The 26,301-nt window shown below is 37.5% G+C and overlaps 1 protein-coding gene across 6 annotated transcripts in view; it reads right to left on the minus strand.

The window, feature by feature from the left end:
- Positions 1 to 50: 50 nt before the first annotated feature.
- Positions 51 to 26,301, minus strand: part of PPP1R13B (protein phosphatase 1 regulatory subunit 13B) — a 68,507-nt gene continuing 42,256 nt past the window's right edge. For 2 of the 6 annotated variants that reach the window (XM_064659286.1, XM_064659284.1), the window contains exons 5-18: positions 18,192 to 18,293; positions 17,006 to 17,180; positions 16,432 to 16,628; positions 14,773 to 14,937; positions 13,790 to 13,970; positions 11,920 to 12,075; positions 8,741 to 8,910; positions 7,569 to 8,070; positions 6,266 to 7,035; positions 4,569 to 4,706; positions 4,358 to 4,491; positions 3,477 to 3,643; positions 2,476 to 2,675; positions 51 to 1,586 (exon numbers count right to left, since the gene is read on the minus strand). In XM_064659286.1, the coding sequence (XP_064515356.1) occupies positions 1,545 to 1,586; positions 2,476 to 2,675; positions 3,477 to 3,643; positions 4,358 to 4,491; positions 4,569 to 4,706; positions 6,266 to 7,035; positions 7,569 to 8,070; positions 8,741 to 8,910; positions 11,920 to 12,075; positions 13,790 to 13,970; positions 14,773 to 14,937; positions 16,432 to 16,628; positions 17,006 to 17,180; positions 18,192 to 18,293 (3,099 nt within the window). In that variant the 3' untranslated portion in view covers positions 51 to 1,544. Of the gene's footprint in view, positions 1,587 to 2,475; positions 2,676 to 3,476; positions 3,644 to 4,357; positions 4,492 to 4,568; positions 4,707 to 6,265; positions 7,036 to 7,568; positions 8,071 to 8,740; positions 8,911 to 11,919; positions 12,076 to 13,789; positions 13,971 to 14,772; positions 14,938 to 16,431; positions 16,629 to 17,005; positions 17,181 to 18,191; positions 18,294 to 21,563; positions 21,618 to 26,301 lie in introns of those variants that run through there. The other 4 variants (XM_064659290.1, XM_064659285.1, XM_064659289.1 and 1 more) reach the window with 4 other exon arrangements.

A 26,301-nucleotide genomic window follows, 5' to 3' on the forward strand; every position in this document is an offset into this window, starting at 1 on the left:
ACCCACGTCTGCTGCTGTGACCTCTATAAAGAGAGTGGAGAATGCAGCCATGCCTTAGCAGTACTTTATTGTGCACATTTACATGTTCTCTGAATTAGTGTATCATAGGCTCTTGAAATCATCACATTCATGTAGCAAATTCTTCAACAATAATACCCTTTCACTTTTCACCACAATATATACAGTTAATGCTAACCTGTGGTAAAAGCAAGTTACAGCACTGCAGAAATGGATATATAAATTATACACAGAACTTGTACATGAAGAGTTAATCAAATTGCATACTGTTAAATGGGATAAAATTACAAGAAATATGGCTAAAACTTATAATGGGAGATTCAAAATATACTTTTGGTATATAAAATCATGTACAATTAAAACTCCAGTGAAGTGCCTGTTTGTGGATTTTTATTTTTTTGCTTGAAACTACAATGTAGTGGAACAGGTTATTGCATAACTTGCCTTGGCAGCAGGTGTAGGCTGCCAAGAACCACAGAAACTGTCCTCAAATAAGCTATTGCCTTTCTTAAATCCTTCTCTAAACCTTGTTTCTTTCTTCTCCTTGTCTTGGCATCTACACGACCCTCTTCCTACTTCTATCCCGTCCTTCATATTTTCTTCTAGACTGACTCAGGCAGACTTCAGCTGACACAGTATAACCCTCACCAGACTCTTACCCTTTTCAACTATTGCACTTTCATCCCTGCAGACGTACAAATCCTTTAGGCTGCTGCAACTTCAGTACTAACTGTTCTGTCCAGGCTGGACAAGCTCAGGTGGTTAGAAGGGAAACCTTTACATTTGTAGAGGTAACACCAGTGCTGTAGGCTGAATAATAAGAAAATAAAACACCACGTGAGATACTGTGTAGGGACTTTGAGAAGTGTATAAATACTGTTGTTTTGTTAGTTCTCTAGCTTGATTCTAAATGCAAATAATGCAAGATGCTAGACTAGGTAAAGCTTTTGTTGGGGTTGTCCAGACTAGGATTTAAGTGTTTAGCACGTTGCCACCTAAAATCCTAGCCCACATCAAGCTTTGGTAACTACTTAATTATGCATGTAACAGGTGAAGATCTCGTGTCCTAGAACCCAAAGAGCTGATTGGTAATGAGAACTCAACATTCACTGGTATCGAACAAAATATCCAAAATCCTGACGTGGGACAGTTGCTGTGGGGGGGCTGGAGCAAACCGGACAGCGCATCTGCACTCCGCAAGTGACACCTCTGAACATGGAACACAAGAAAGCTCCTACCACGGAACTTTGACTCAAAACACTGCTTTAGACGAGAGTTAGCGCAACACTGTAGGTAGTGGAGGTATCGCTCTCCTCATCAGTGGTGGGTCACATAGAAACGATCCTCATTTACAAACTGCAGATCTTGAAAGTCGTGGATGCTGTCCATTTAACAAGAGAAAGCACCATTAAAACTAAATATCATAGTTTTATTTCTCTGTGTGAAATGATCAAAAATGATGGCTCCAGTGTATGTTTTAAGTTTCCAGTTACCAGCACGGTATTGCACTGTTGTAACAACTGAATTCAAGCAAGGGTTCGCTGTCGAGGTTTTATTCGTGGATATAACTAAAAAAAAAAAGAATAAAAATATTAGGCTTTGCATGGTTAATACCAACTTAAATAATTTTTAACCGAAGGGTAGTTTACTAACAAGAACTGAGCGATGAAGTGTTTGGGGGGGTGAGATTTTTGTAAGCTACAGTATGTTCTTAGGCATCTTCTGAAACACTAAACCAGAAGCAGCAGGAGGCCAAGGATTGACTTATTCCTGCCAAGACGAGCAACATCACTGCTCTGAAAATGACCTGGTGCATTTAGATCAAGATCCACACTAGACAAAGGATGCTTTTACATAAGTAAAAGAACTTCCTGTTGAGCACTTGAGAGAACTTATTTTCTGCTCTGCAAGGTTTCCTTATGCATTTCATCCTCTGTAACTCTCTGCTTGGTTGCTTTACATTCCTGGTCTCTGATGACAACTGTGTTCCATCTGACTGAGAGCAGCATAAACAACTTGCCCACAGTTGTCATCTTCAAGGCTCTTTCCCGTTTTAAACTCTCACATACTTATGTTCTTATCTTGTGCCAGGTACTAAAAACCTTCCCAAAGAACTTTCTGTGCCAAGGCTTCAAGCTACCTAATACAGCCACCACACTTTCCATAAGGGCTCTATGTTTTAGCCAGGGAGGGAAAAAAATCCCATTAAAGCATGAACTGTATTAAATATACTAAATTGGCCAAATGAAAACCAGCACTAATCTAACAGTAGCCTCTCCTTTTTGTTTACAATGGCACAGAGGCCAGAGAGAATAAGGATAATCTGCTTTGCCCCACTTCATAGTGGTATATCTGGATGATGCACAGAGGGATTCTGACCAAAGATCCATCTTGTGTTCCTCCTTCAGGTACAAAAAAAAAAAATAGAAGGGAGAAGGTGACTTAGGAAGAACTTACTCCAAGGAGGTTTTTAGGCACATAGCCTTCTTTGTCATTGAGGCGGGCCCACCACCACTCTGTTTCATTGTCATCCTTGCGCCTTAGAATAGTGATGGCATCACCCTCGTGGAATGACAGCTCGTCATTGTTCTGGGCTTCGTAATCCCACAGGGCATACACCACCCCTTTATTCATCACTCCCAGTTTCTCTTGCACTCCTGTTAAAACAGATTGGAGAGCACACTCGATGGTAAAATAGCCTGGTTTTGTCCTCTTGAGATTTTTAGTATTGACACAGTGGCCCAATTATTAGTCTCCTATTAAAACAATTTCATGAACGGTTTTCAGCACTTCCATGGTGAAATGCCATCAGAAATTTCACTGCATGATAGAACCAAACCTTGCAGAATAGTTTAGAGCATGAGGTTTTTTTCTTATTATATAGGTAATGGAAACTGCTTCCTGCAGCAGGCCTTGTACAGAAACACTTGAGGTTTTTGAAAATCACACAATGTCAGATATACAGAACCTTAATGAAGCTTGTATACTCTGATGGAAATTAAAATTTGTCTGCTCCATCAAAGTGCTTTTCTGGCAAAATATCTCTTAGTAACTAAACACATTCTGTAAGTTAATTATTTATAAAGTACACTTGTTTCTTCATGTGATCTGCTAGAAATTTGTGCATCTGGAAGTTGGAATATTTCTGTGAAAACACTTGACAACTCGCTGTTACTGTCAAAACCTCCCTGTGGAAGCATTTCCTTGAAATAAAGCCAAACTAAAACTTCAAAAATCTGTAACATTAGATTTTGCCTGTGAAGTAACTCAAAAACCAGAAGGACTAAGAGCAACATCATAACAAAAAGACAATTCTGTTTTTAGCACTTTGAAAGCACAGGCACATGATGGGCCATATCATCATAGGGCCTAAGCAGATGTTTCATGCACATAGAGAGACAAAACAGGATGAATGTTAGAAAAGCTAAATGAGTTTGTAAGGCAGTGTCACAGCTTACCATACAAGAACTGGGAACACTGAATATAACCTTCTTCCATCTCCTCACATTTGTCTGCAGCAGTTTCTATATCACTTATAGTTGAAGCAAAAATAGCTGCCCCAGATTCAACCAGTAGTTTACAGAGATGAACACTATTGCAAGAAGCAGCACAATGCAAGGGTGTCCTGAAATAAAGCAAAAAAATGTACATGTGAAAAAATAAACTTCCATGAATCCTAATTACTTTGTCTTGCAATGTAGAGCCTGTCTATTTTGAAAGGAAGTTGCTCTTTATGATTACTGTATGTTTATGTATTGTCCAAAACCTGTCAAGCAACTGGGTTGGATTCCAAGATTTACCTGACTCCAGTAAAGCCAAGCATTCTAAAATAGATGATAGCAAAAATACTGATTTTCACAGCTTACAGAGCTGCTGGGTATAAAAGGGTATTTTCCAATACAAGGAAACCTGAAAGGTAAAATCCAAGGTGAGGGTTCACATGCCCTCCCCAAACACTTCAGGAATGCTACAGCTACCTGTAAGGCGAGACTCTTCAAGAACACCAAAATCTGTGGTGGGTTCCATGGTGATAAAACTTAAGTAAATTAACTTCTGTCATTGGTTATTTACAGTTTAATTATTTCACTATCTGAACAAGAAATGCAACTATACCACTAATTAAAGCCAAACTGTAGTCTAGTTTATGATTTAAGTGTGCGTGCTGAGGAGCTGAACACAGTGTAACTTTGCATTTGAGTTCACCTCCACCCAGAGCTTAGAAGGTTTGCTTGGGATAAAGGGGAAGGAAATTGTTGCCAAAACAGGACTAGACTAAATTTTAAATGTGCATCCAGATGGTTTTTCTCCCAGATGCTGGGTTAAAAGTCTTGACACTTACCACCCATCGCTATCTGCTGCATTTACATTTACACCAAAATCGAGCAGGAACTTCACAATGTGGTGATGACCAGCACACACTGCATTATGCAAAGGTGTGATTCCTTCGTCGTTTGGTTTACTGGGATCATCAACCTGTTGAAAACATAAAATAGTTCAGCACTTTCTTTTTTCTAATTGTGGAATCAGGTTGTCACTGTTTAGAACCTTACCTCATATATGATTCGTTGTACCAGATCAAATTCTCCCTCCAAAGAAGCATCCAGGAGGAGAGCCAAGGGATTGAACTTCACTCTCAAACCATGGCCTGTTCTTTCTGAGTTGGGTTTCTTCAAGTTGGTACGTTTTGTCTGAGTAGAGATGAAGGTTGGAAGGCATCATTTCAGGTTGTACAAGTGTGAAAAGGATTCGGCTATGAACCTCAGCTTCCTTAAATGGTATTTAGAACTAGGCAAACATTTAGATTTAGAAGTCTCGAAATAAAAGGCTTGATATATTACTATGTCTTATGCAGTTAAAAAATGAAAAGGCAAGCCAATATAATTTCAAAGCTTCTAAGTAAAAGATAGTGAGTATAAGGAATGAAATAGTTACGTCAATGTTTTTTTAAGCACCATCATCTTAATTGTATTTAATATAACTGAATGTGTTTCTGGTGGATTGTCTAAAACACTGTGAAAAATTTGCTTAGCCTGGAAAGCACAACACTGTTAAGACTGAGTTATCAGTCTGCACTCAGAGAAATCTATGCCTTGAATTAGCAGAAGTCTCTGCTGTAGTTGAGTGTTTGCTGAAGGAAAAAAAAGTACAGAACATGAAGGTATTTTATGTGACATTCTAGCAGGTGTTATCAGAAGCAGCATTTTCAAGATCTGAAACACATTTAAATGTGTTTTGAGAATATTCTGAATCCTTTGCATGTGTCCTTGTCACTTTCTGGGGAAAAAAATAATCTATTATTAACTACAGTTTTTATAGAAAGCTCTTAGTCTCTAGCTCTCTAAGATCTGTTTTCACTTATGCTCCTATTTAGTATGGCTATTTCAGATTGGAAAAATAAACGCCTCACAGTATGAATAATATCTGTTGCTGGCATATTCCATTCTCCCAGAAGTACCCTGGCCCATATGCTCATGGAAGATGCATACAAGGCCTTGTGCACACTGCAGTTAAATTCTCAGAGGAATGCAAGGTCCCTACCTGAGTCAAAAAATGGAGATGAACATTGGTTTCAAAGTGTGAGTCACATCACAACAACTAAGACTAAAATTCAGTTTTCTCTGTATTTTTCAATTCTACAAATGCGGTAGATTTTGGCAATGACAAGTATTTAAAAGATTTTGGTGCAGCTGGAGGAGGGACTTTGGAAGCAATTCAAACTATGCGACAAGCCCATTAGGAAAACATTTTTGCTATCACAAGTCAGCTGTGCTGCTGTTGGAGTTAGCCCTGGTCTCACATCTCTGTGCTGAGGGGAAAAGGAGGGCACTCCCCCTCAGAACAGCTATTTCATCTTGCCTGCAAATTAAAAAGCTTCACACTGACATAGCTTATCCTTAGTTTTGTACACATGGTTATCTTTGCAGGTCTGGAGAAAATAAAAAAAATTAATTAATGGAATCTCAAATTCCAGAATTAGTTCTACAACAAGAACCCCCAAAAAGTTCTAAAACCTACATACACAACCTCCTCTTGCCTGTATACATATTTTCCTTATTAACAGCTACAGTAGTAAAGAAACTAATCCATCAGAATTCTCCCTGGAATTCCTCTGATTTTCTTTTCTTTTAGTATCATGAAACTTCAAGTGCAAACATACCATGCAGCAGAAGCTTGCAGACTTTCAGTTATGCTTAAACACACAGCTAATTCCATAGTTCACAAAGCTGTTCTTTCCTTAGTTACTTACTGCAGGAAGTGGAGGAGGAAGAGCAGGTGGCAAAGGAGCTTCCTCTTCTACTGGAGAACTGACCTCTGGCGTGGGACTGGGTGACTGCTCAGTAGAAGTAACTATAGCAGGATTGTTGTTGTTGTTGTCTTCGGTTGTCTCAGATGTTTGATTTGTAGTTTCAGTGCTTATCAGTTCCTCAGTAGCAGGAGAAGGTAATTCATTATCATTGGCATCTGACGAAGGGGGAGGCTCATCGGGAAGAGGAACTGTAGGTTGCACAGGAATGGGTTCTTCAATATTGCCATTGGTACTGGCATTCCCGTTATCAACGTCAGCTAAGATACCTATGAAGTCCTGTGGATTGCCTGGCTGATAAAAGGGAGCACTTTCTATTCCTCCCGCCAGAGTATTAAAGCGCTGATACAATAATTTTTGTATGTTTGGTCCACTCGGGCCTTCTGGTTCAGTGATAGAGCTGCGTTTCTTCAGCGGCCTCGGAGCGTTGGCCAGTTTTCTCCTCAGGGCCTCAAGGTCAGCGTCGCTCTGATACCGTAGGGGCGAATGCACAATAGGGGTGAGCTTAGTAGGGCTGAGAGGACGGGGAATGTTTTCCACGTTGCTGTTTTCACTGGGTGGTGGAGCATTTTCCAGCTCTTGATCTTTTTCAGAGACCTCAGTCTGAGGCTGAGGCTGTGGCTGTGAGGAAGTCTGGGCGGGCAAAGAACCGTGAAGGAATGGCAAGGGTGAGGGAGAGGTTGAACCAGACTGTAATACAGGTTTTCCATAAACTGAAGAAAAGAAAGAGGGAAACCAGTGAAGAACTGTTCTCAAATTACATATCAAAATATTTACAAACAAACTCTGTTGCTACTTGTTTGATACTAATATAGAAAGCAAAAAATACTGTACTGGAAACTATCAATACAGAAAACACTTACCTGTTGGTGATGCTGATGCTTCTTACAATTATAACCTACAAGTATCATCTGGAATGTTTTTCCTCTTTCATGAGGAAACAGTAAGAGGAGAAAAACTGTCTTATCTAGACACTGTTTTTTCAACTTAATTATGAAAGTACTGGTAGAGTAATCCAGGCTGTATTGTTCCAGTTGCATCTTGTTTTAAATAAAAGGTAAATCAATGCATACTTATAACCTCAAAAACAGATAGAATAATTTTGCTGCTATGCTGCAGACAAAAATAACTTTCCTCACAGATTTAGACGAGTTTTCGAAATTGATATGGAAAGTAAACTAAGCCCAATAAGTAGATGTGAACAGTGTATTTCAAAGAAAAAAAAATAAAGCAAAAGATATTCTACCTGCTTTTACTGACTTATTTAAGGTATTGTACACAGCTTGTTGATAATTCTTTGGTGGCGTTGCTTGCTGAAGATACATGGAGTAGATGGAACTGGAGTTCACTGTCTGTGGCCCTTTTCTGGGAGACTGAGGTCTTGATCCTTTATCAGCTAGAAAAGGTCTGATTGCCACAGTCAAAGGGAGTTCTGGCCTGCCATCTCCTCCTGGGAACAAGGGGGGACCGGAGGGTTGGTACGTGGGGCTGGGAGGTACCGAAATTCTCTGCTGGATCTGCTGTGAGGAGCTGGGCTGGTGCACGTTGCTGGGCGGCGGGAGGGGAACGGGCCTTTGCCGGTTTGCTATACTGGTGCCAGGTCTGGGCAGGCTGCCATCCTTCCTTCTTTCTAGAGAGTTTGTAGAACCTGTTCCTAAGGGAACTGGGCTTGGATAGGTCCCATAGTTTTGAGGCAACTGCTTGCTTACACCAGGAACTGTTGGTGGCACCTTTCCCAGGTCAAGACCCTATTAAAAACAATAAATAGTATATATCATTTAATTAAATAAAATACTCATGAGCAAGAACATTCCTCATTCAACAAAACATACTAACAATCTTGTGGAACAGCAAAGAAGTTCATACAATTTGTGTTCTACCTGAGTTTATCACGGGACCTCATCATACCTCAGACAGAGCCCTCTGTTTAAAGGCACCTTCAGCTGTACCATATTTATATCAATACAGAACTATTTGCATACATGCAAAGCCTGAATAACTTGTTCAAGGTTCTGGATCTCAGTGTCTAGTTGATAACATATCTGACAACATATAGTGTAATAACAGAGTTTACTAAAACTATTTAAAGACCAGGTATTTATTCTTTAAAGATTATAGTCTTAAAGAATTTATAACATACTAGACCAACAGTGCAGACAGACAACATCAGTGGACTTGCTTAAGGATGGATTTAATTACTACTTCTGTGAGATTTTTATGAGTGAAAGAGTGCACTGAAAAAGTAATAACGTACACCAAGGAAAAAGACTAACAAAAATATGAGTTAGAAAAACAAGAAAGAGGAGGAGAAAAGGGGAGACCAGATATGTAAAAGAACCGGAAAGAATATGAACTATTGAAATTAAAAAAAATATATAAATTTAATAGATCTATAAATATATCACAGATGAAACCCACCAGCTTATCAGTACTTCCTAATGCTGAAGTTGGCAAAGGCTGGCTGGATATAGTTCCTTGTTTTAAAGCAGTATCCATGCTTGATTCTTTCCAGTCTGTGTTGGAGATCTGAGGGGGTTTTACCACAGGGGTTGAGCTCTGTTTAAGTATTGGCCAATTTCCATCATTAGCTTGAAAACAGACAAAAATACTAGATTTAAGATAATCCATAAAAGCATTGCAAACAAGCAAAACAACATGTGAAATAGAATTGCTTAGATTACAACAGGATTAATTTGATTCTAGAAGTGAGATACATCATTATTAATGTTTGATTCATAAATTAATCCTGAAAGCCAAATCACTGCATATAATGTGCTGTTCATTACCCTTTGGCATTCAAATTGCACTGAAAATTTCTATAGAAAAAAAGATGGTTAAAATTTGGCTTGAGTGTTGCATATTCTGCTATTAGAAGGCAAACAAATTCAGAACAAAAGTCCTTACAGAAACACTTCATCAACACAATTCTCTGGGTACTATCCAGAAACACAGTCAAACTACGCTCAGTGTTAAGTCTACATAAGCTCCCAGTGGACCTACTCCAAATTTAAACTATGGTTACCAGATTCATTCACTCATAACAGGATGTAAAAATTCCTTTCAACAGCAGGGTGGAATAAAAGCATACATTCCTTTGCTGGAAGTGGTGGTTAACTTACCTTTTGTTTTTCTTTAACATACTCACTTGATTAAAACTGCCCCAGAGATTTAATATTAAAAAAAATGTATAAAGTCAATTGACATCAACAACTCAAGTATCAAAACACAAGTCATGGGCTTTTATCTTCATCATATGCAAAAAAATATGCATAGCTGCACATAAACTGAGGCAACAAATCCTTAATGAAGTCCTAGATGCATTGAAATTTTATTAACTGTGTGAGACTATTTAGTTTCAGTTCTCTAAGTAAGCAAGAGAGTTTAAATAGCCTAATAATTAGATCTGGTTTATAGTAACTAAATAGATCACATGTTAGATCCTAAGGATTTGATTTGCCTTTAAAAGATTAAGCTTCAGGTTTCTCTTCCTCTAAGGAGACCAGAGATCATTTCTCCCTCTCTGTGGCCTGTAATTATCTCAGTGGAGCACTTGAGATCAGTAAAGATGACACGTAACACATAACTAACTTTACTAGAGGACAGCAGCTAAAATGGAGTGGGCTCGTGTGTGAGAGGGGGGAGATTGAGATTTCTGGACTCCACAGTAAGGCAACATCAAATGAAAATCAGGTATTTAGTGGCAGTTCCCCATTTCATTTCAGTTTGGAGCCCCTAGAACACAGAATCAGCAGGACTATTTCTAGAATTCTTTGCCATCCTCTGTTTAGTATAATGGATAGTCTCAGAATAAGCTGCATAGGAACATTCTATCGACAGTGAATTTAACATCACCACTCTCTACTTTCTGTCCATGAGCCTTACCCTCTTTCTTGAGTAGCCCTTGAAAAAGGGTTAACACTTGCAAATGTTTACACTGACAATACAGCAGATAGTCCAGAAATCACTTCTCAGACTTGCAACTGCCAGGAAGTAATGATGCCCAGCTTCAGTACTGGCAACATCCAAGAACTGAAGCTGTTGTGTATTTTGTTCATTATTGTTTATAATGATCTGGTTATCAAGAGCGAGACCAGAAAAAGATGACTGCCTAAAGACTTAGACCCTAAATAATGGCAAATTTTCCAACTATGGACTGCATGAATGTTTACTGTACAATATATGACATTCTGTAACTCCAGTAAAACATTTGATTTGAAGATCAATAAAAGCTGTCATAACTGATTCATGCTAAACATGAAAGCATCTTGAGCTGTAAGTTTAGTTGTGATGAAAACACAGGAACAACAGCAGAAGTTACAACAAATTTAATTATCTTACCTGCAAATTCTAGTCTACACTCTTCTAATAGAAAGAAAGATATACAAAACCTTATTGTAATCCTTGGAATTCCAAATATCAGCACATTCATCCCCAAATTCTGAGGTAACAGATTGGAAGTAAATTCAGACTCTCTCTCCTCTCTCTAACTTCACTGTGAGGGTGGTGAGACACTGGAACAGGTTGCCCAGAGAAGCTGTGGATGCCCCATCCCTAGAAGAGTTCAAGGCCAGGCTGGATGGGGCTCTGAGCAACCTGCTCTAGTGGAAGGTGTCCCTGCCCACAGCAGGAGGGTTGGAACAGGATGATCTTTAGCATCCCTTCCAATCAGCATTTGTCATGAGTGCACCTCTCAGGTACTCCCCCAACCCAAGCACTTAATGGAGCTGCTGCTGGAATCTGCAAGTGCAGTGTATGGCACCAGAGGCTGCCTGATGGTGCTAAGGGGAGGCAACCAAACAGCATTTGCCTTCTGCGATCTTTGGCCACTCTAACCAGGTTTCGGATGCTCTGTCCCATCAGCAATGCTCTCCTGACAAGGCCTCCCCAGCTCCTGCTCTCAGACACCCCACAGCCATTCCGGCCAACTGGCTTCATTTTCTCCTCCACATGTACCCTCTTCCCAGCCTCCTGTAAACCTAACACCTGGTGTATTTCAGCTTTACATAAATAAGACAGTGACATGCAGACACAAAAGGTTTTGTACATTTTCTCTGACTTTACCTAAAATTTTTGTAGGTCTGGATCCAGGGTATTTAGTACAGCAACTGAAGTGCACTCCAAGTATAACATTTTAGTCCCAAGGAAGGGAGCAAAATTTTGCTATTGACTTGGACAGAGTGAGTTTTTATCCCAACTCTGCAGCCAGTGCAACATGGAAATTCAAAGTTTCTCACAAAGTAACTCAAACTAAGCCTGTATGTTATATATCTATCCAATCTAAGATATATTAAAACATGCTTTGGTGATTACCACAAATTTTCTAATAACATTTAGAGAATTTTGAGTTTTTTTCAGTGAAGAAAACTCATCCCTGGTGCACCACTTCAGTACTCCTGGGATGAATTTGCTGCAGATCTGTTTCTTTCAAAGATGAAAAGCAACTTCTCAACCATTTTACATTTCAACAGCATCTTCTACATGCCAAATCACAACACAGGTTCTAAAGATGCTGTTTAATATGCATCTGTATGCAAGAGCTCAGATGACCATATTAAAAACTGAGTTCTTAGCTAGCCAGAGATCTTCTACGGACTCACAGTGCTGGGTGTCAAACAGAGTAGGTGCCAGGCGGATGACATTGTGAACAGCAGACTGAAGAGAAGTGGGAGGTGACAGAATAGGATCCACTATTATGTCTAAATCAGAAACCTTCCAGGTGTCTGGAGATTTTTTCACACACCCACAGTCTGTCTCTACCGGACACACCAAGGCAGATCCAGTTACACAGAAAAAGAAAGAAAAAAAAGTGGTGGAAAAATTATAACAATGACAATGGAGAAAATTAGAACAGGAACACTCAGATAATGAGAAATAAAAGCATGACAGTTGAAACAAAGTCTCAATTTCTTTTTTTCTGGTAGTATATAAGCTTTTCCTTACACAAATCTATTTTACAGAACTTCATTCAAGTACCTTCGGAGTAATAAACACAAAGTCAGTCCTAAGGCAGAATAATTACTTTTATAAAATCATAAAGTCCTGAGGTAGGTCTAGAAGTGGATATGTATATCTTGGAATGTTGATATTACAAAATTGTGAATTATTTTTTTGTTGGTGAACTTCAAAGTTATGAACTGTGCCTTCCCATATGCAGAAGAAGAATGCGTATGTCCGAAAACAAAACTGTTGCAAATCTGTCCCTTGACCCCACAGTTAAGTGTTTCCATATTTTCCATAAAACCACAGTGATGTGGTTTGTACAGCCTTTGAATATCTTTAGCTTATAAAGGTATTGTTAAATCACTAATATCAATAGAAATGATTGGGGCCTCTTTTTAAGTTCTGTTTGGATAATTTCACTTCCTATCCTTGGGGTTTTTTGGGGGGCATTTCTGACATTCTTTCCTACAGAGAGGTTCAGAGTGTCTTCCCTCCATCTCTTCCTCCCCATCTGGAAGCATGCTACAGATTTTGCTGGAGTATTCAGTTTTAAGTACTTGAATGTATGTAAATATTGCAGAAGCTATGGTCTACTAGTCATTCCTTATCTCATTTTTTATCTCTCCTAGGAGACCAGGTAAACTAAGTCCTGTGGTTAGATCATTGGGATCATGCACTTTTATTTGTATTATGTATGTTTTCCTAGCTAACCATTTCTTAAGAATTCTGATTTTGCCAAGATGTGAGCAGAGAGGTGAAACTTGCCAGAATTGAGAACTTAAGGCACAAATATCATGACCTGTTTTCTTCAGTTTCCAATGTAAATTAAATAATAACAATAATAATAATTCTATTTTATAATGTAAATGGAATTATTGATTATTGGAGACATGGGAGCCAATTTTAGACAAAGTTCTGGGGAGTCCCCTGGAGGGGAAGCTTCTTCACTGAGTAAGGCAGAAACAAGTAAACAGCATCAATATTAAAGTTATTTTGTTTCAGAAGTGCTTCAAGCATCACAAATTCTCATATCTCAGCTGGAGCAAAAACCTCATATAGTTTTATTCTATTTCTTTATTTAGTCTCTTTCTGAGAAGTAATATTATTTTTACCTGCTCACTAACTTTGTTTTACTTGACAAAAAGCAACATATCGTAAGCAGTTGTTTATAATACTGTTTGCCACAAAGTTGATTTCATTTTTATATCAAAACACATCAAGTAATCAAAAACCCATTAAAAACACAACATCGAATCTGTGAAGGAACATGTGCTCCCTTTTAGGGGTGTAGCAGACAGTAAAATTTCAAATAAAACACTCAATCTCCTAAGAAAAAAAATCACAGAAAGAGGCAAAAATATCACATATCAAATGATCGATCCAATTCCCAGAACAGGATCAAGACATCGAAAACCTGCCCCTTCCACTACAGAGATGATGTCAACACTGGGTCTCCTAAGATTATTCCCTTTCTTTATTACCCCTTTTCAAACCATATGTATTAATAAACATCACACAAGTAGTTACCGGATTTTGATCTTCCATGTGTTGAGTTTGAAGCAATGGTGAGAGACTGTGGTTTAACTGGATCTACTGGTACAGCGTAAGTGCCAGCACTTGGAACTTGGATGTAAGGTCCCACTGCTGCCACCCTTCCTGAAGCACTCAAGGATGACTGGGGTGATGAAGTTCCATTAATACGATTCAACTAAAAACAATCAGACAAATTGAAACGTGAATGTCCACTTAACCCAGGCCTTTGTGCACAAACAAGGACGTCTAAACTTACCATGCGCTGTAGCTAAAGCACATTAATAGTTATCATACTCCATGCTTCTACAAAAAGATAAAAGTAGTAGAAAGCACAAATTTTATTTCTTAAAACCAACACCTCGAAACCTAAATTTCTTAGTCACAGCACATACATCTCTCACAGAAACCCTTATCTGTGTCAGGTCTCTTTCACTGTGACTTTCTTAAGGCAACGGTCTAAAATGAGTTCTTAAATTATCAAATATTTATGTTGGCTTTTTTCTTTAAAAGAAATACCTCCAGCTAGGAATACATATGGAAATCCAGAACTGATCTCTCCAGTCCTTCTTTTTAAAGTTCCAGACAACTATTGTGACTAATTTTATCAGACCATTTCTATTTTTATCCATTTTCCATACTGCATTTTACAAAACCCAATTCTCTTATGCATTCCTCTTTTGGAACACAGTGCGTAGCTATACTTTCCTTCCTAGAAATATAAACTGCTCTGATTTTTAATATAGTATCTCTAATTTTAATATGTCTCTGCCATAAACAAAAATAAAAGGAAACATTGTGTCTAACAGTTTTTGGATATCTATGGGAAACCTTAAAATATAGTTTTAAGAAGCCTGTTACTTTTAGCATAAGTTCTTTAGATGTAACTGTATTACTTGACTGGGAAAAAGTGAGATTCTACGTAGTTTTTATAGGCCCTTGATATACTGAAGTGTGGCCCTTTTAACAGTTTATCTTACAGGAATGTTTTCTTTTTGACGTGCCTCAACTTTTTTCTTGTATAGTCGTTCACGGAGCTCGTTGATTCTCTTGTCCATCATAGCCACCTCCATATTGCGTTTGTTTAGGAGTTCTTTCTGTTGCTGAAGCTTGGAGTTCTGCTCCTGGTTAAGCCTGTTACGGATCTTCAAAAAGAAAACAGGAAAGAAAAAAAAAAAAGGAAAAAAGCACTTGTTAGGACAGTTATTTCATTCTGTCTGTTGGCAAGTTGGTTTTTAATACAGTGTTAAAAAACCCAAAGCAATTTGGATCAGCAACTTGTTCTGGCATCTCTAATTTATGCTTCCACACATCCTGTCAAGTTAGCATTTGCAACCATAAACAATTCTTAGAAGAAAACAGCAAAAGAATGTCCTCAAAAAACCCTAGTGGATGCCTATTAAATACATACAGATTGCATCCATGTATAGGAAATGGATTGAGGAATTAGGCATAAAGACATTTCAGAACAGAATTCTACTGTGAAAAATTAAGTCACAGAAAAGGTTTGCTAAAAGTTATGTTTAACCAAGACAGTTTGTCTATCATGAAAACTAAGTGATGGAAAACATACAACAAAAATTATGCTATTGATTCTACTTCCAGTTCCACACAAAGCTTCTTGGTGTCTGGAGGGGAGGTTGACTGAACTGCAAGTGCAGGGACTGGGCACAGATTTTCCTCTCTGCATGGGGATTAAACTGAAACCTTCACAGCAGGTTTCCAGTAGATTAGAAGATGGATTACCTTTATGGTTTAAATCAACCGTGACACTCTTTATAATTATTTCTCTTGCTTTGCCATTGGCATTTTTTCATACCTTCAATAACTCTGACATTGTCTCAATGTTCCAATTTTCATGGTAATGTTACATGCAAAAAACACCTGAGGCAAATTTAAGTCTTGATAAACACGTATGGGATTGTTGAGAAGCACAAGAGAGAAATCTTCATCTATTGAGCATCTTTGCACTTAGAAATACTCAAAGGCAGATATGCCTTGTATAAATGGGGAAAGGGAAAAAAGAGAGAAAGAGGACCCTTACTACTATTCCATGATAATGGGATGAATTAATTTGCATGTTGTATTTGCTCATGTAAAGAAATGAGTGAGACTAATTTTGAAATTAAAATTAATTTTAAAATATTCAATATATTAGAGCTGTTGCCTTGATCACAATAAAGTACACGAGTAAATTAAAAAGAGCCCTGAAAATCCCGATCTGCTAGCAAACAGATGGACAAAATTTCAAATGTGAACTGAATATTTCATTACTCGTGTGATAACTACAAAGTAGAAAAGTACCAAAATTAATTTCTAAAACAATTTTTGGGAGAAATTAACACAAATAATAGATTATGTAAACATTCACTATTTCTGTATTAGGGGCTGAGAAATGCCCTTCAGAACACTTATGTTAAAGAAACATTATATGTTAAAGAAACAACCAAACAGTTATAAAGCTAATGAAGTTTTTTTTGAAAAAGGCTTATATGCCAGCTACAACTTTACACACTAACAGCATTCCAATACAGTACTTTTATGACATGTAACAGAACCAAACAGCCACTTGTAAGAGTAGTAATGCAACTCTTTTAAACCTGCAGTTATAATCCAAATAGCATCTTTTTGTTACTTACCTGTAGCTCTTGATACAACTTTTTTAATTCTACTGCTGCAGGCCCTGTCATTTGTCCATTGTAAGACTGAAACCCATTCAGTTTCCCTTTCCTTAAATCCTCCAGTTGCTGGGTAAGTTGATCCACTTTTAACACTGCAGCCTGCAGCTCCTGCTGCTTTTCCTGGAACATGGCACTTATATGCTCAATTTCAGTTGCTAAAATTAACAAGACAAAAATAACAAAGAAAAAATTAAATAAAGCAGAAGTTGTTAATTTCTTAATTCTACAAGTATTAAGAAATACAATACACTAGCTTTAAATCTAGTATATGCAGGCAAATATAAAATATGTGTTGCAAATTTACTAACATTGTAATATCTCCTTATAGTTAGAGAGCACTTATTCTGACTTTATGTTTGACTATACAAAACAAACAAAAAGTTCTGTCATATACAAATTTCATGGAAACACAGCAAGACAAAAAACATTCTATCTGAAATCCTGCTTCCATGCTGCACTGACTAGCAATTATAGCATTATTTGCTAGTCACGCAGTGAACAGTAAACAAAATAAATTAAGAATTCCACATACACAGATTGCCATTCATAATCTTGCTGTAGTCCACTTGTCCTCTCATGGCACGGATTTTTTTCAGCTTTGTCTCCTGGGTTTCAACACGTTCTTTAAGTTTTTGGAGCTTTTCACTCTCAGAAACAGACTGCTGCTGCCGACGTTCTTGCTGCTTCAGGTAACGCAAACGTTGTTCCTGACAAAATGAGGTTTTAGACTTGTTACCCATTTATTTAAAAAAAAAAATAATTTTAACATAGAAATACCTATCACTACAATCAGGTTTTTTACTTCCACAAATCAGAAAAGGTCGGATGTAGCTAAAATATGTGTCAGTTCTAGAAAAAACTCTTTAACATCAAGTTAACAAATCTGTTTCAGAGCAGAGATTCAAGATTTTCTTAGACCAAAAATATCATATTTACATACATATGCAAATGTAACCCTAGTTTGAACACCCATTCAAACACATCTGTGAAGCTTCCTCTGGTATTTCTTTTCTGACACTACTAACAGTTTTCTTGCTGTTGCAAAATAAATTTCCAGTGCTGTTATCCGGCTTCCCAAAGATGACAAAATATGTCCAGCAGACCATTTTAAACAAGTAGCTGTAAGATAATGCTCCACTTCTAAATAACAGTCCTTCTGCTGGGCCCACAAAGAAAATTGTCCTTTTTTAATACTATTTCCATCAAGAAAGAACAACAGAATCATTCAGTTGATTCCTAGGTGGTCCATGCATCCAAGGCATATTATGTATTACAATACACTTCAAACAATGTCAAAACCATTAAACCCAATCCCCACTCTACAAACACACTTGGATTCTTACATCTGGGAGACTTGGGAAATGTAATACATGAATTGGGTATATTCTCACCTTACACACTATTACTGTACTGGCATGAACGAGCTGCTAAAGATGAGCACAGAGTCGAGCCTGGTCTGCCGAAGACCATGAAGGGGGCCACACAAAAGTGACAAACCCTCACAATATTTTTATAAAGACACACAGGTTGTTACAGTACCATTTACACTACAAGACTGTGCACTGCCTAGCCTAAGATTATTTTGGTAAAATGGATTTCTCAAGCTATTTCTTGAGCTTATTTGAAATGAATCAGTTTGTTTTTCTCTACCCATGAAACTTATGCTTGCATATGTTGAAGAAAATGGGTATTTATGATGATCTGTATATAATTATTACCTTAGCAACCAACATTTGCTGTTGATTTTCAATCTGCTGCTGTTGTCGGGCAGCCATATCTTGCAGCTCAGAAAGAGTGAGCTCAACACGTGGATTCCCAACCTGCAGAACAGAAAATTTTACATTAATGTGTTGATGTATATTAAATGTTCTGATGATACAAGCTAATTCCCCACTCCTCAGAGGAAGGTTAAAGCCTCCTCCCTGGTCCTCAGAGGAAGAATAATGATGGACACCTATGAGAAAGTAAGGAATCTCAGAGCAGAAAGGAGGGACACAGACAGAACAGGGGCAGAAAAAGCAAAAAGTGAATGGAAGAGGAAAATGCTAAGAGGTGAAACAAGAAGAAAAAAAAGCCCTCGTCCTACATTTAACACTGCTCTGTTCACATGTTTGGTAGCATTGGCACACAGTCCTGGTATGGCACAAGAGAACACACATGCAAGCAGGTATTTTAAGCAGTACAGCAATCTGAAGCTTCTTTCATTTTCTAACATTTTCACTGTAACTACCTTGGGAGCTTTAAGTGCTGGTTCATGTTATTTACCTATGGACAAGACCATGTGAGAACCTTTATATAAAGCATCACTAAGTTCATATCCAAAGATGGTGAAATTTCTGACATATTGGAGCATTTAAGGTAAGAATTTGTGAAAAATAGTCTGTACAAAGTGAAACAAAGTAAAGTTAATCCCCTTTGGATAAGTAAGTGGCTATTACTTTGAATGAAATGCAAGATGTAGCAAAGATTTATCACTCCTTTTGCATTTCAAAATTAACACATAATTTACAAAATAAAAATAGAGAGGCAATTGACGAAAATTATTTAAAATTCACATGTGAGACCAAATCTCATGAGTTTCAAAAAATGAATGCATTGTTTCAGTATACTTACAGTTCTATCAACAAATATAGTTTACATCTATACATCAAAGTACTTCAACCACACTTTTTCCTACAGCATGTCAAGAAAGAGAGTGCAGTGTAACAAGACAGATTCCAGCTGACACTTCCTAGATACCTGTTTTGCTGCTCAGAAAACCAAAACCCATAACCTTAGAACTGCACAGTTTAACCACCACTTCAGAATTTCCACAGAAAGAAAATACCAGTCTTTGAAAAATTGTGCTGCAAAGTTCAGAACAGCCCAAGATTTGTTTCAAAGTCTTTAAACGCAATTCAATCAATTTATGGGATCAACGTAAAAGCTGGACTACTGCACTCTAAAAATTCAATAAACCATGTACTATTTTCACCAAACTACATGACTACACTATTAGTAAACCAAATAAAAATTACATCACTTCCTGTCCCCAGTATAGTCAACACTGCTGAAAAAGAAAAGACAATTAAATGGTTTGGACATATTGATAAATAAAACTGTTTCAAATTAATGTTTACAAAATGGAATGAGGTCTAAATGTTTTATGGACATACAGTTAAAAAAAAAAAAAAGATAAACTCACCCCCCCACACACACCCAAATCAATCACACATCAGATTGTGGATCTGATCATACGTGATCCCAGAGGAAAGCTGATTTAGCTGCTCCACTTCTCTGGGCCCACCCTACTGACTTCCAATAATCTTGTCTGACATATCCTCCTGCAATACTTGTACTTCACTCTAAGAAAAGTAAAATTCTCCTCTAATATCTTGTTGATATCACAGTACCTAAGCCACTTTGATTACCTTTTTTTTCATATTTCTGCATCTAATTCCTACATAAGTAAGTATCAGTTCTCTAACCAATGCATAATACAAAACTATTTCTTTAAGCTTCCTTCAGGAAAGGAAAATACTATTTGTTTTAACTGATTTCACTTTGGGGTTTTTGTTGTTTTGGTTTGGTTTGTTTTTGTTTGTTTTTTTTTGCTACCTGAATTAATATTGGATTGCTATCTTTAAAGCTGCTTCATCTTGGCATGATATAGACATGTCAGCTAACACGTTTAGATAAAGTTAGTCCCTGTTCGAATATTTCCCACTGAATAAATTATGAAGCAAAATTATAAATCTTACTGGATACTACCACTGAAACTTGTCTTACTAGTCAACAATAATGAAAACTATTTATAGAAGTAATTTGAAAGGGTAAAGTCCACTCAAAACACTAATTTTCTATTTCAACATTTTGCTAGTGAACACAGTTATTAAAAAAAAAAAATTGAACTTAGAAGTGAGTACTTTAATTAGCATTAGCATGACTTATGAAGAGTCCTTCCCAATATTCTCTAAGGCCAAATAACTTGTATGCACTTGTGGCCACCAAGAGAGACATTTTATTCTTAATTACTGACTGAAAAGCACTAATTGGCTAAGAAAGTAAGGAAGCTTTTCCAAGTGCCATCCACAAATCAAAACATGCTTACTTGAGACAAAAAAGTAACACAGAAAAACCAGATGCTACTCTCAAAACATGTTCAGGCTCTGCTGACTTCCTTTGGCTTGACCAACTGCCAGAAAAAAAGTAAATCTCTACATCTTCTTCTGCTGGATTCAGTAGGCAATTCTTCCAAGGGGCTCAAAATGGCATGAAGGCTTCCCTCTGGATCAGTGATTTTAAAAAGTTAAAAGAGGAGTGTGTGTGTGAATTGATAGCATTTTCTCAATATACATGTGCTCTCTCAGAAATATATAACTTGCATCAGATAATGTAAAGTTTTCCCAGTGCTTCCCTTCTTTCTGCTTTGATCACCGGTTTAGATAACAACATTCTATTTCCATTAGTAATTTTGAGCATAACACTGTACAAGAAATAGAAAGATGAGTTATTCTGCTAAGAAATCTTGTTAAAAATATATCCAGACTCAAAAAGTAGTATCTCTATACGGGTTGTGCATATTTCAAAGTGAAAAAGCCATTTTACCAAGTGAAAATTACAGATTTTCTAAATGGGTAGTATAACCTGGAATAAACAGTGACAATAAGAAAGTGGTTTGTAAAACCACCAGAAACAAAAAAACCACCCAAACCTAGTTTAATCCAAAAGCTCAATATTTTTACTCCTTTAAATAGGCATATTTGAAAGTATATCTTACAACACCTGGAAAAAGCACTACATTATTTTGTATCATGTAAAATATAGAAGATTGATTATAAGATTAATGCAAATATTAGCATCTCCTTGAAGAAGCTATTAACTACTGTAAAATGTTCCATTCAGAAAGTGTAATGTCTAAAAACCTTTTATAGATGGCAAAGCACAAGAACATGGGAAACAGTAATAATTAACCGGTTAAATACTAACGCCCTATGAGAAATACCTTAACGTTCACCTCACTGAATACCAGTAAAGTGTCCCTTTCACTTCCAACAGCTACACTACACCCAGGAAAGTAAAGAGACAGCTGAGGAAACGTAGCACTGAACCTGTAACTTCACTCGCAGCTTGTTCCTTTTCATCCACATGGCAAAAGCAGTAAACAGACTGAGCAGAATTCCTCTTCCACATCAAGTCAATTGGTTTTAGACAGACTGCTGCTGATTTCAGGTCTCCAAAACAGGACAGCATCATTCTGAACCAGCATAAAAAACACCGAATCTTTCTCTTATCGAGATCTAGTTAAATCAATCAGTCTAGAGCATTTCATATTAGTTGAGTCTGCTTGCAATAATCTGTATGCTAACACCACCACTGAAAAAAGTCAGTCTCAGTCCTTCAGAACTCCAGGCTATGGACGGCAAAGAGAGCACTGCATTTTTAGTTCTTTAATGAGGCTGTTGGTTTCTCAGATTCTTGAGTTTGTGCTGTTCATACTGGTTATTAACAATTCCATCTACGGAGTAAGACACTCACCTCTCATAACAAACATCAGCCTATCACATTTAAGGTCCAGACCTCCTCCTTTCTCCTGCAGCAAGGGAAACCGACCTCCTACAGAACTGACTCCTGAAGGAGGTACTAAAAAGCCACTACAAATACCTACTCCTCCAGATTCCACAGATTCATTTGCTACACGGTGATACATCAAAGCAGACAGTTTTGCTGAATTGTAAATTTCTTTTCATTGATTCACAGGAGCATTTACACAGAGATGAATTCCTAAATGAAATGCTAACACAGTAAACACAGCACTATTAGGCACTAACGAAGTATTATGTATGTCTCATGTAGACAAGAATAATTTACACCTATATTCACCAATTTCATAGTATTGACAAGAATCTTAAAAAAATTGCATTTATGTTGTTGAACTGCAGTTTAAAAGGGCATGATGAAAGATAGAATTTGTAATGAACTGGAGTTTCAGCTTCTGACATCACCCTCCTACTACAAGCTAATATTTTACCATTTGATGATTAATATTTTTGAGACAGGTGAAATGAATGGTACAGCAGTAATTAAATAGTTTGGGAACTAGTTTACAAGCAGACTCAAAACAAATCATACCTTAGGTATTTAATTAAGGAAAGGAACCTCCTTTAATATTTATTTCTACATATTAGTCCTGTCACTCTGAAAATTCATTTTCTTATTCCTCCTTCCTTTCTATGCTGTTATGTTTAGTATCACAAACACCTCAGTCTACATACTTCTGGGCTATTATGAATGGCTTACTCATTGGCAACTCACAATGGTAAATGAAAAATTGCATCCTAACTCAAAATATTTCTTTGACAAGCAGGATATACTGCAGTCAAGGGCAGCTGTAAGCAATAAGGGCAGATTCCAGTGGTTTTTTGCCTTTACTCCCATCAGAAAACTCTCTTTTAGGAGGAATCTAATTATGTCAAAAAATAACCCCATGAGACCAACCTTTTGAATAGATGATTTTTAAAAAGATGATAATTGGGATGTGGTCTGATTTTATGCATTTCTTTGCCTCCATGTTTAACCCATGAAGATACTTATTTCTGATAATTTTCCAAGTTTGCACTAGTAAGAACAGAGTTACTTTGAGAATAACAATGAATCATACGCCAAACACACACCCGAGACTGTTATGATTTCAGAAGATCTTTAAAGGAAAACAACAAATATTCAAAAGCTTTAGGAGCCACCACAATGACTGGTAGTCTCATGTTTAGGTTCAGCAACACCCAGCCACTCAAACAGCCAGTGTAAAGCATACTGTGACCAACTAAATAAAAAAGAAAAGCAGAGTAGTACAAGAATTTACCAGTCATTTCCTGCACATTATCTCTTCGGATCTTTTTCTAGGTTTGCAAGAACCACCATGTCATCAACTTCCCTTATCTATTACTTCCTTCTTTTTAAGATAGGTGTTCACACCCATCTCCCACACAAAACTTAAGTTCCTTTCCCAAAACCCCCCACTAGGAACCATAGGTTCAGGTACCTCCAGCCTCCCGAAACTGGACAAACTGCTGTGCATATTCTTGTAAACTCAAATCACGTTCAATCAACTCTCTCTCACATGTTTTCTAGTCTTCTTCCTATCATTCACTCCCATCACCTCTATCCTTATTCCCTCATTTACTACTTCTCTTTTCGTACTTTGTTCCACTCTCCTCTCTTGTCACAGTGAGAAATTAAGGTGAGGTTAAACCACCAATTGCCAAGGTGCAACTTAAGTAAAATGTAATCGACTGGCATGCAGAGAGTCGAGAAGGTCTGTGCCTAAGCTTTTACCGTGGAGCCCAGAAGGGCTGGTTCTGACTTCAGCCAGCAAAAGGGCAACCCAGAAAGTTTTTCTGCTTCTACTTTCAACCACCCATCAATTTATTAAAAAGTCAATATCGAGCAGCTACTGAAGCTAGCACAGCATACATCTCATCTGCAGCCCAGCTACACTTTATTTTTTACATAGACTGCCACTCTAAAACTGTAGTACAGATAAGGCCTTTTTAGCCAAAAAAAAAAAAATAAAAAAATAAAGGTACTCCTTTTCTGAAGTCCATACCTCCTCTGCTGTGATGGTAAAGGTAACCATATCTTCAACCAGAAGAAATGTCAAAGAGAGAAACAAACCACTCTTTAGCCAAAATGGGACAACAGCAGTATATCAAAGGCTGGTGGGGCGGGGATAAACACTACAAAATCAAAACCCCAACCCCCAAAAAAACACACTACTATTAAAGGCAGAAACTGAAACAGAGAAAAATCCAAGAAGCAACTCCTTTGGGCTCATGAAAGAATTTACACCTCCATGTGGGATTCATTAAGGAGACAATTTTGCCATGGCAAAACTAAAATATCTTCATCATCCTAAGAGGAGAAGGACAGCAGAGGCCAGAAAGGAACTGAGTTGCTCCTGAGAAGGCTTAAAATGGCTACATAGAAATGCAAAGTAGATACTTTGGCTTTATTGCACATACTGAAAGACTCTACTTTCCATAATCTATAGCAGTTTTCAGTCATTCTTACTTCCTAGGGCACAGGAGGAAACACAAAACTCATCTCCAGACTAGGAATTTACCTTTGTAGGGCTATCAAACCCCAGAAATCTACAGAGCTAAAAGACAAACAGAACTGACAGGTCTGGAACTAGGTATACAAGCACATGGACAAAAAGGGAGTGAAGTCTATTACATAAATGAGCGTTTTTCCAGAACAAAGCAGAATGACAACTATAAAATGAACAGGGGTAGGTTGGAGTACTCCCCAGCCAGTGAATTCCAGACTGGGATCAGGGCTCTGACAGTTCTCAGCCTCCCCAAACCAAGGAGATCTTACCTCTGTGGGCCATTCCTGCATTTCCTCCTCTGTGCAGCACAGGGAGAACAGCTCTGGCTGAACAACTCCAAACTGCCAGAGCAGGAAAGAAAGGAACAGCTTGCTGTGTCTGCTGAATCTAGCAAAAGATTTCCTAGTTCTCCAGTGCTAACTTGGACTTGAGCAGCAGAAGCCTCATTCAATGTAACAATGTTTGGGGGATGCTTTAGCCAAGCCAACAAAGCTTTGGCAACAAAGCTTTAAAGGTTGTTGTTATGGATATCCAAAACACACTTCGGGTAACTCTGCCCAGCAGAACAGTGGTGATGTGGAAAACAGATGGAAGAGAGGGGAGTTCATTATACCAATTCTGTATCAAGGGTCTTATATGAAAAGTATGTGGCCTCCTCGTGCTATCTGAAGTCTTATGGAAGGAGAATGCAAGATGGAGCTGAAGATTATTGATCAAGATCGTCTTACATTTCTGAAACACACTGACCCTATATATCACCAAATTTAAGAGTTTTAGTAGATCTTTGGCCACATTTTCAATAAAACCTGATCTCAGTACAATGCACAACGAAGACAACTTGAAAATCCTTTAAGAAAATTCATGTGTAACGCTATAAAGACAAAAGAAAGTATCTGTTTTTATTTAAACTGAGATAGAGTTTTTGCTGATCTCGACATGGATGACATTATTTCCAGTTTAGTGGCTTTATCCACAGCTCTGCCTTGCATTTTTTTTTAATTGGGTCAGAAACATGCCGATAGCAGAAATCCATTTTAAAGAATCCAATGACAATAGCACGTGCCTTTTTTTAGCTTAATGGAAATGAACAAGCTAATTAAACCCAGAAAAGGCACTCAGAATATTGGGAATTAAAGGAAAATATACCTTGTATGTGCTATCTCCTGATAATCAAATAATCCTGAAATTAACATTACAAATGGAACCGGGTAACTTTACTCCAAAAAGTTATTATAAAATATTATTGTATTGTGCAAATAAACACACTAACAGTTTCTAGGAATAAACACACTTCAGCTGTATCATAGTTCGCTGAAAAATTTCACATTATCTACAGCTGATAAAATCTTAACATCTCTCAATCTACACTATCTTGTTAGAAGTTCCTCCAACTTGCTGATGCTTGTAAGTCACTCTATAATAAAATGTTTTAAGTCTATTCAGCATAAGCCAGAGACTCTAGATTTCCTATCTCCCTATATTGCTTTCTTAGAGATCTCAAAAGTGAGGCTGTCCCCTATTTTGTCCAGAATGGCTAAAAAAGGCAGAATTTAACAAAAATTGAAAACAATGTTAAAATAAATTTTCAAAATTAGAAATGGCTTTAAGCATATATTGAACATCTGCTACATCTGAAATAGACTGCTTATAAATTACTTCTAGGAAAGTAGTATCTGAAACTTGTTTATTTAAAGTACTACTTTCTTCCTTGTCCTTGCAGCCACTTTTAAACAGCCACA

Source organism: Pseudopipra pipra, chromosome 6 (assembly GCF_036250125.1).
Source record: "Pseudopipra pipra isolate bDixPip1 chromosome 6, bDixPip1.hap1, whole genome shotgun sequence".
Classification (NCBI taxonomy): domain Eukaryota; kingdom Metazoa; phylum Chordata; class Aves; order Passeriformes; family Pipridae; genus Pseudopipra; species Pseudopipra pipra.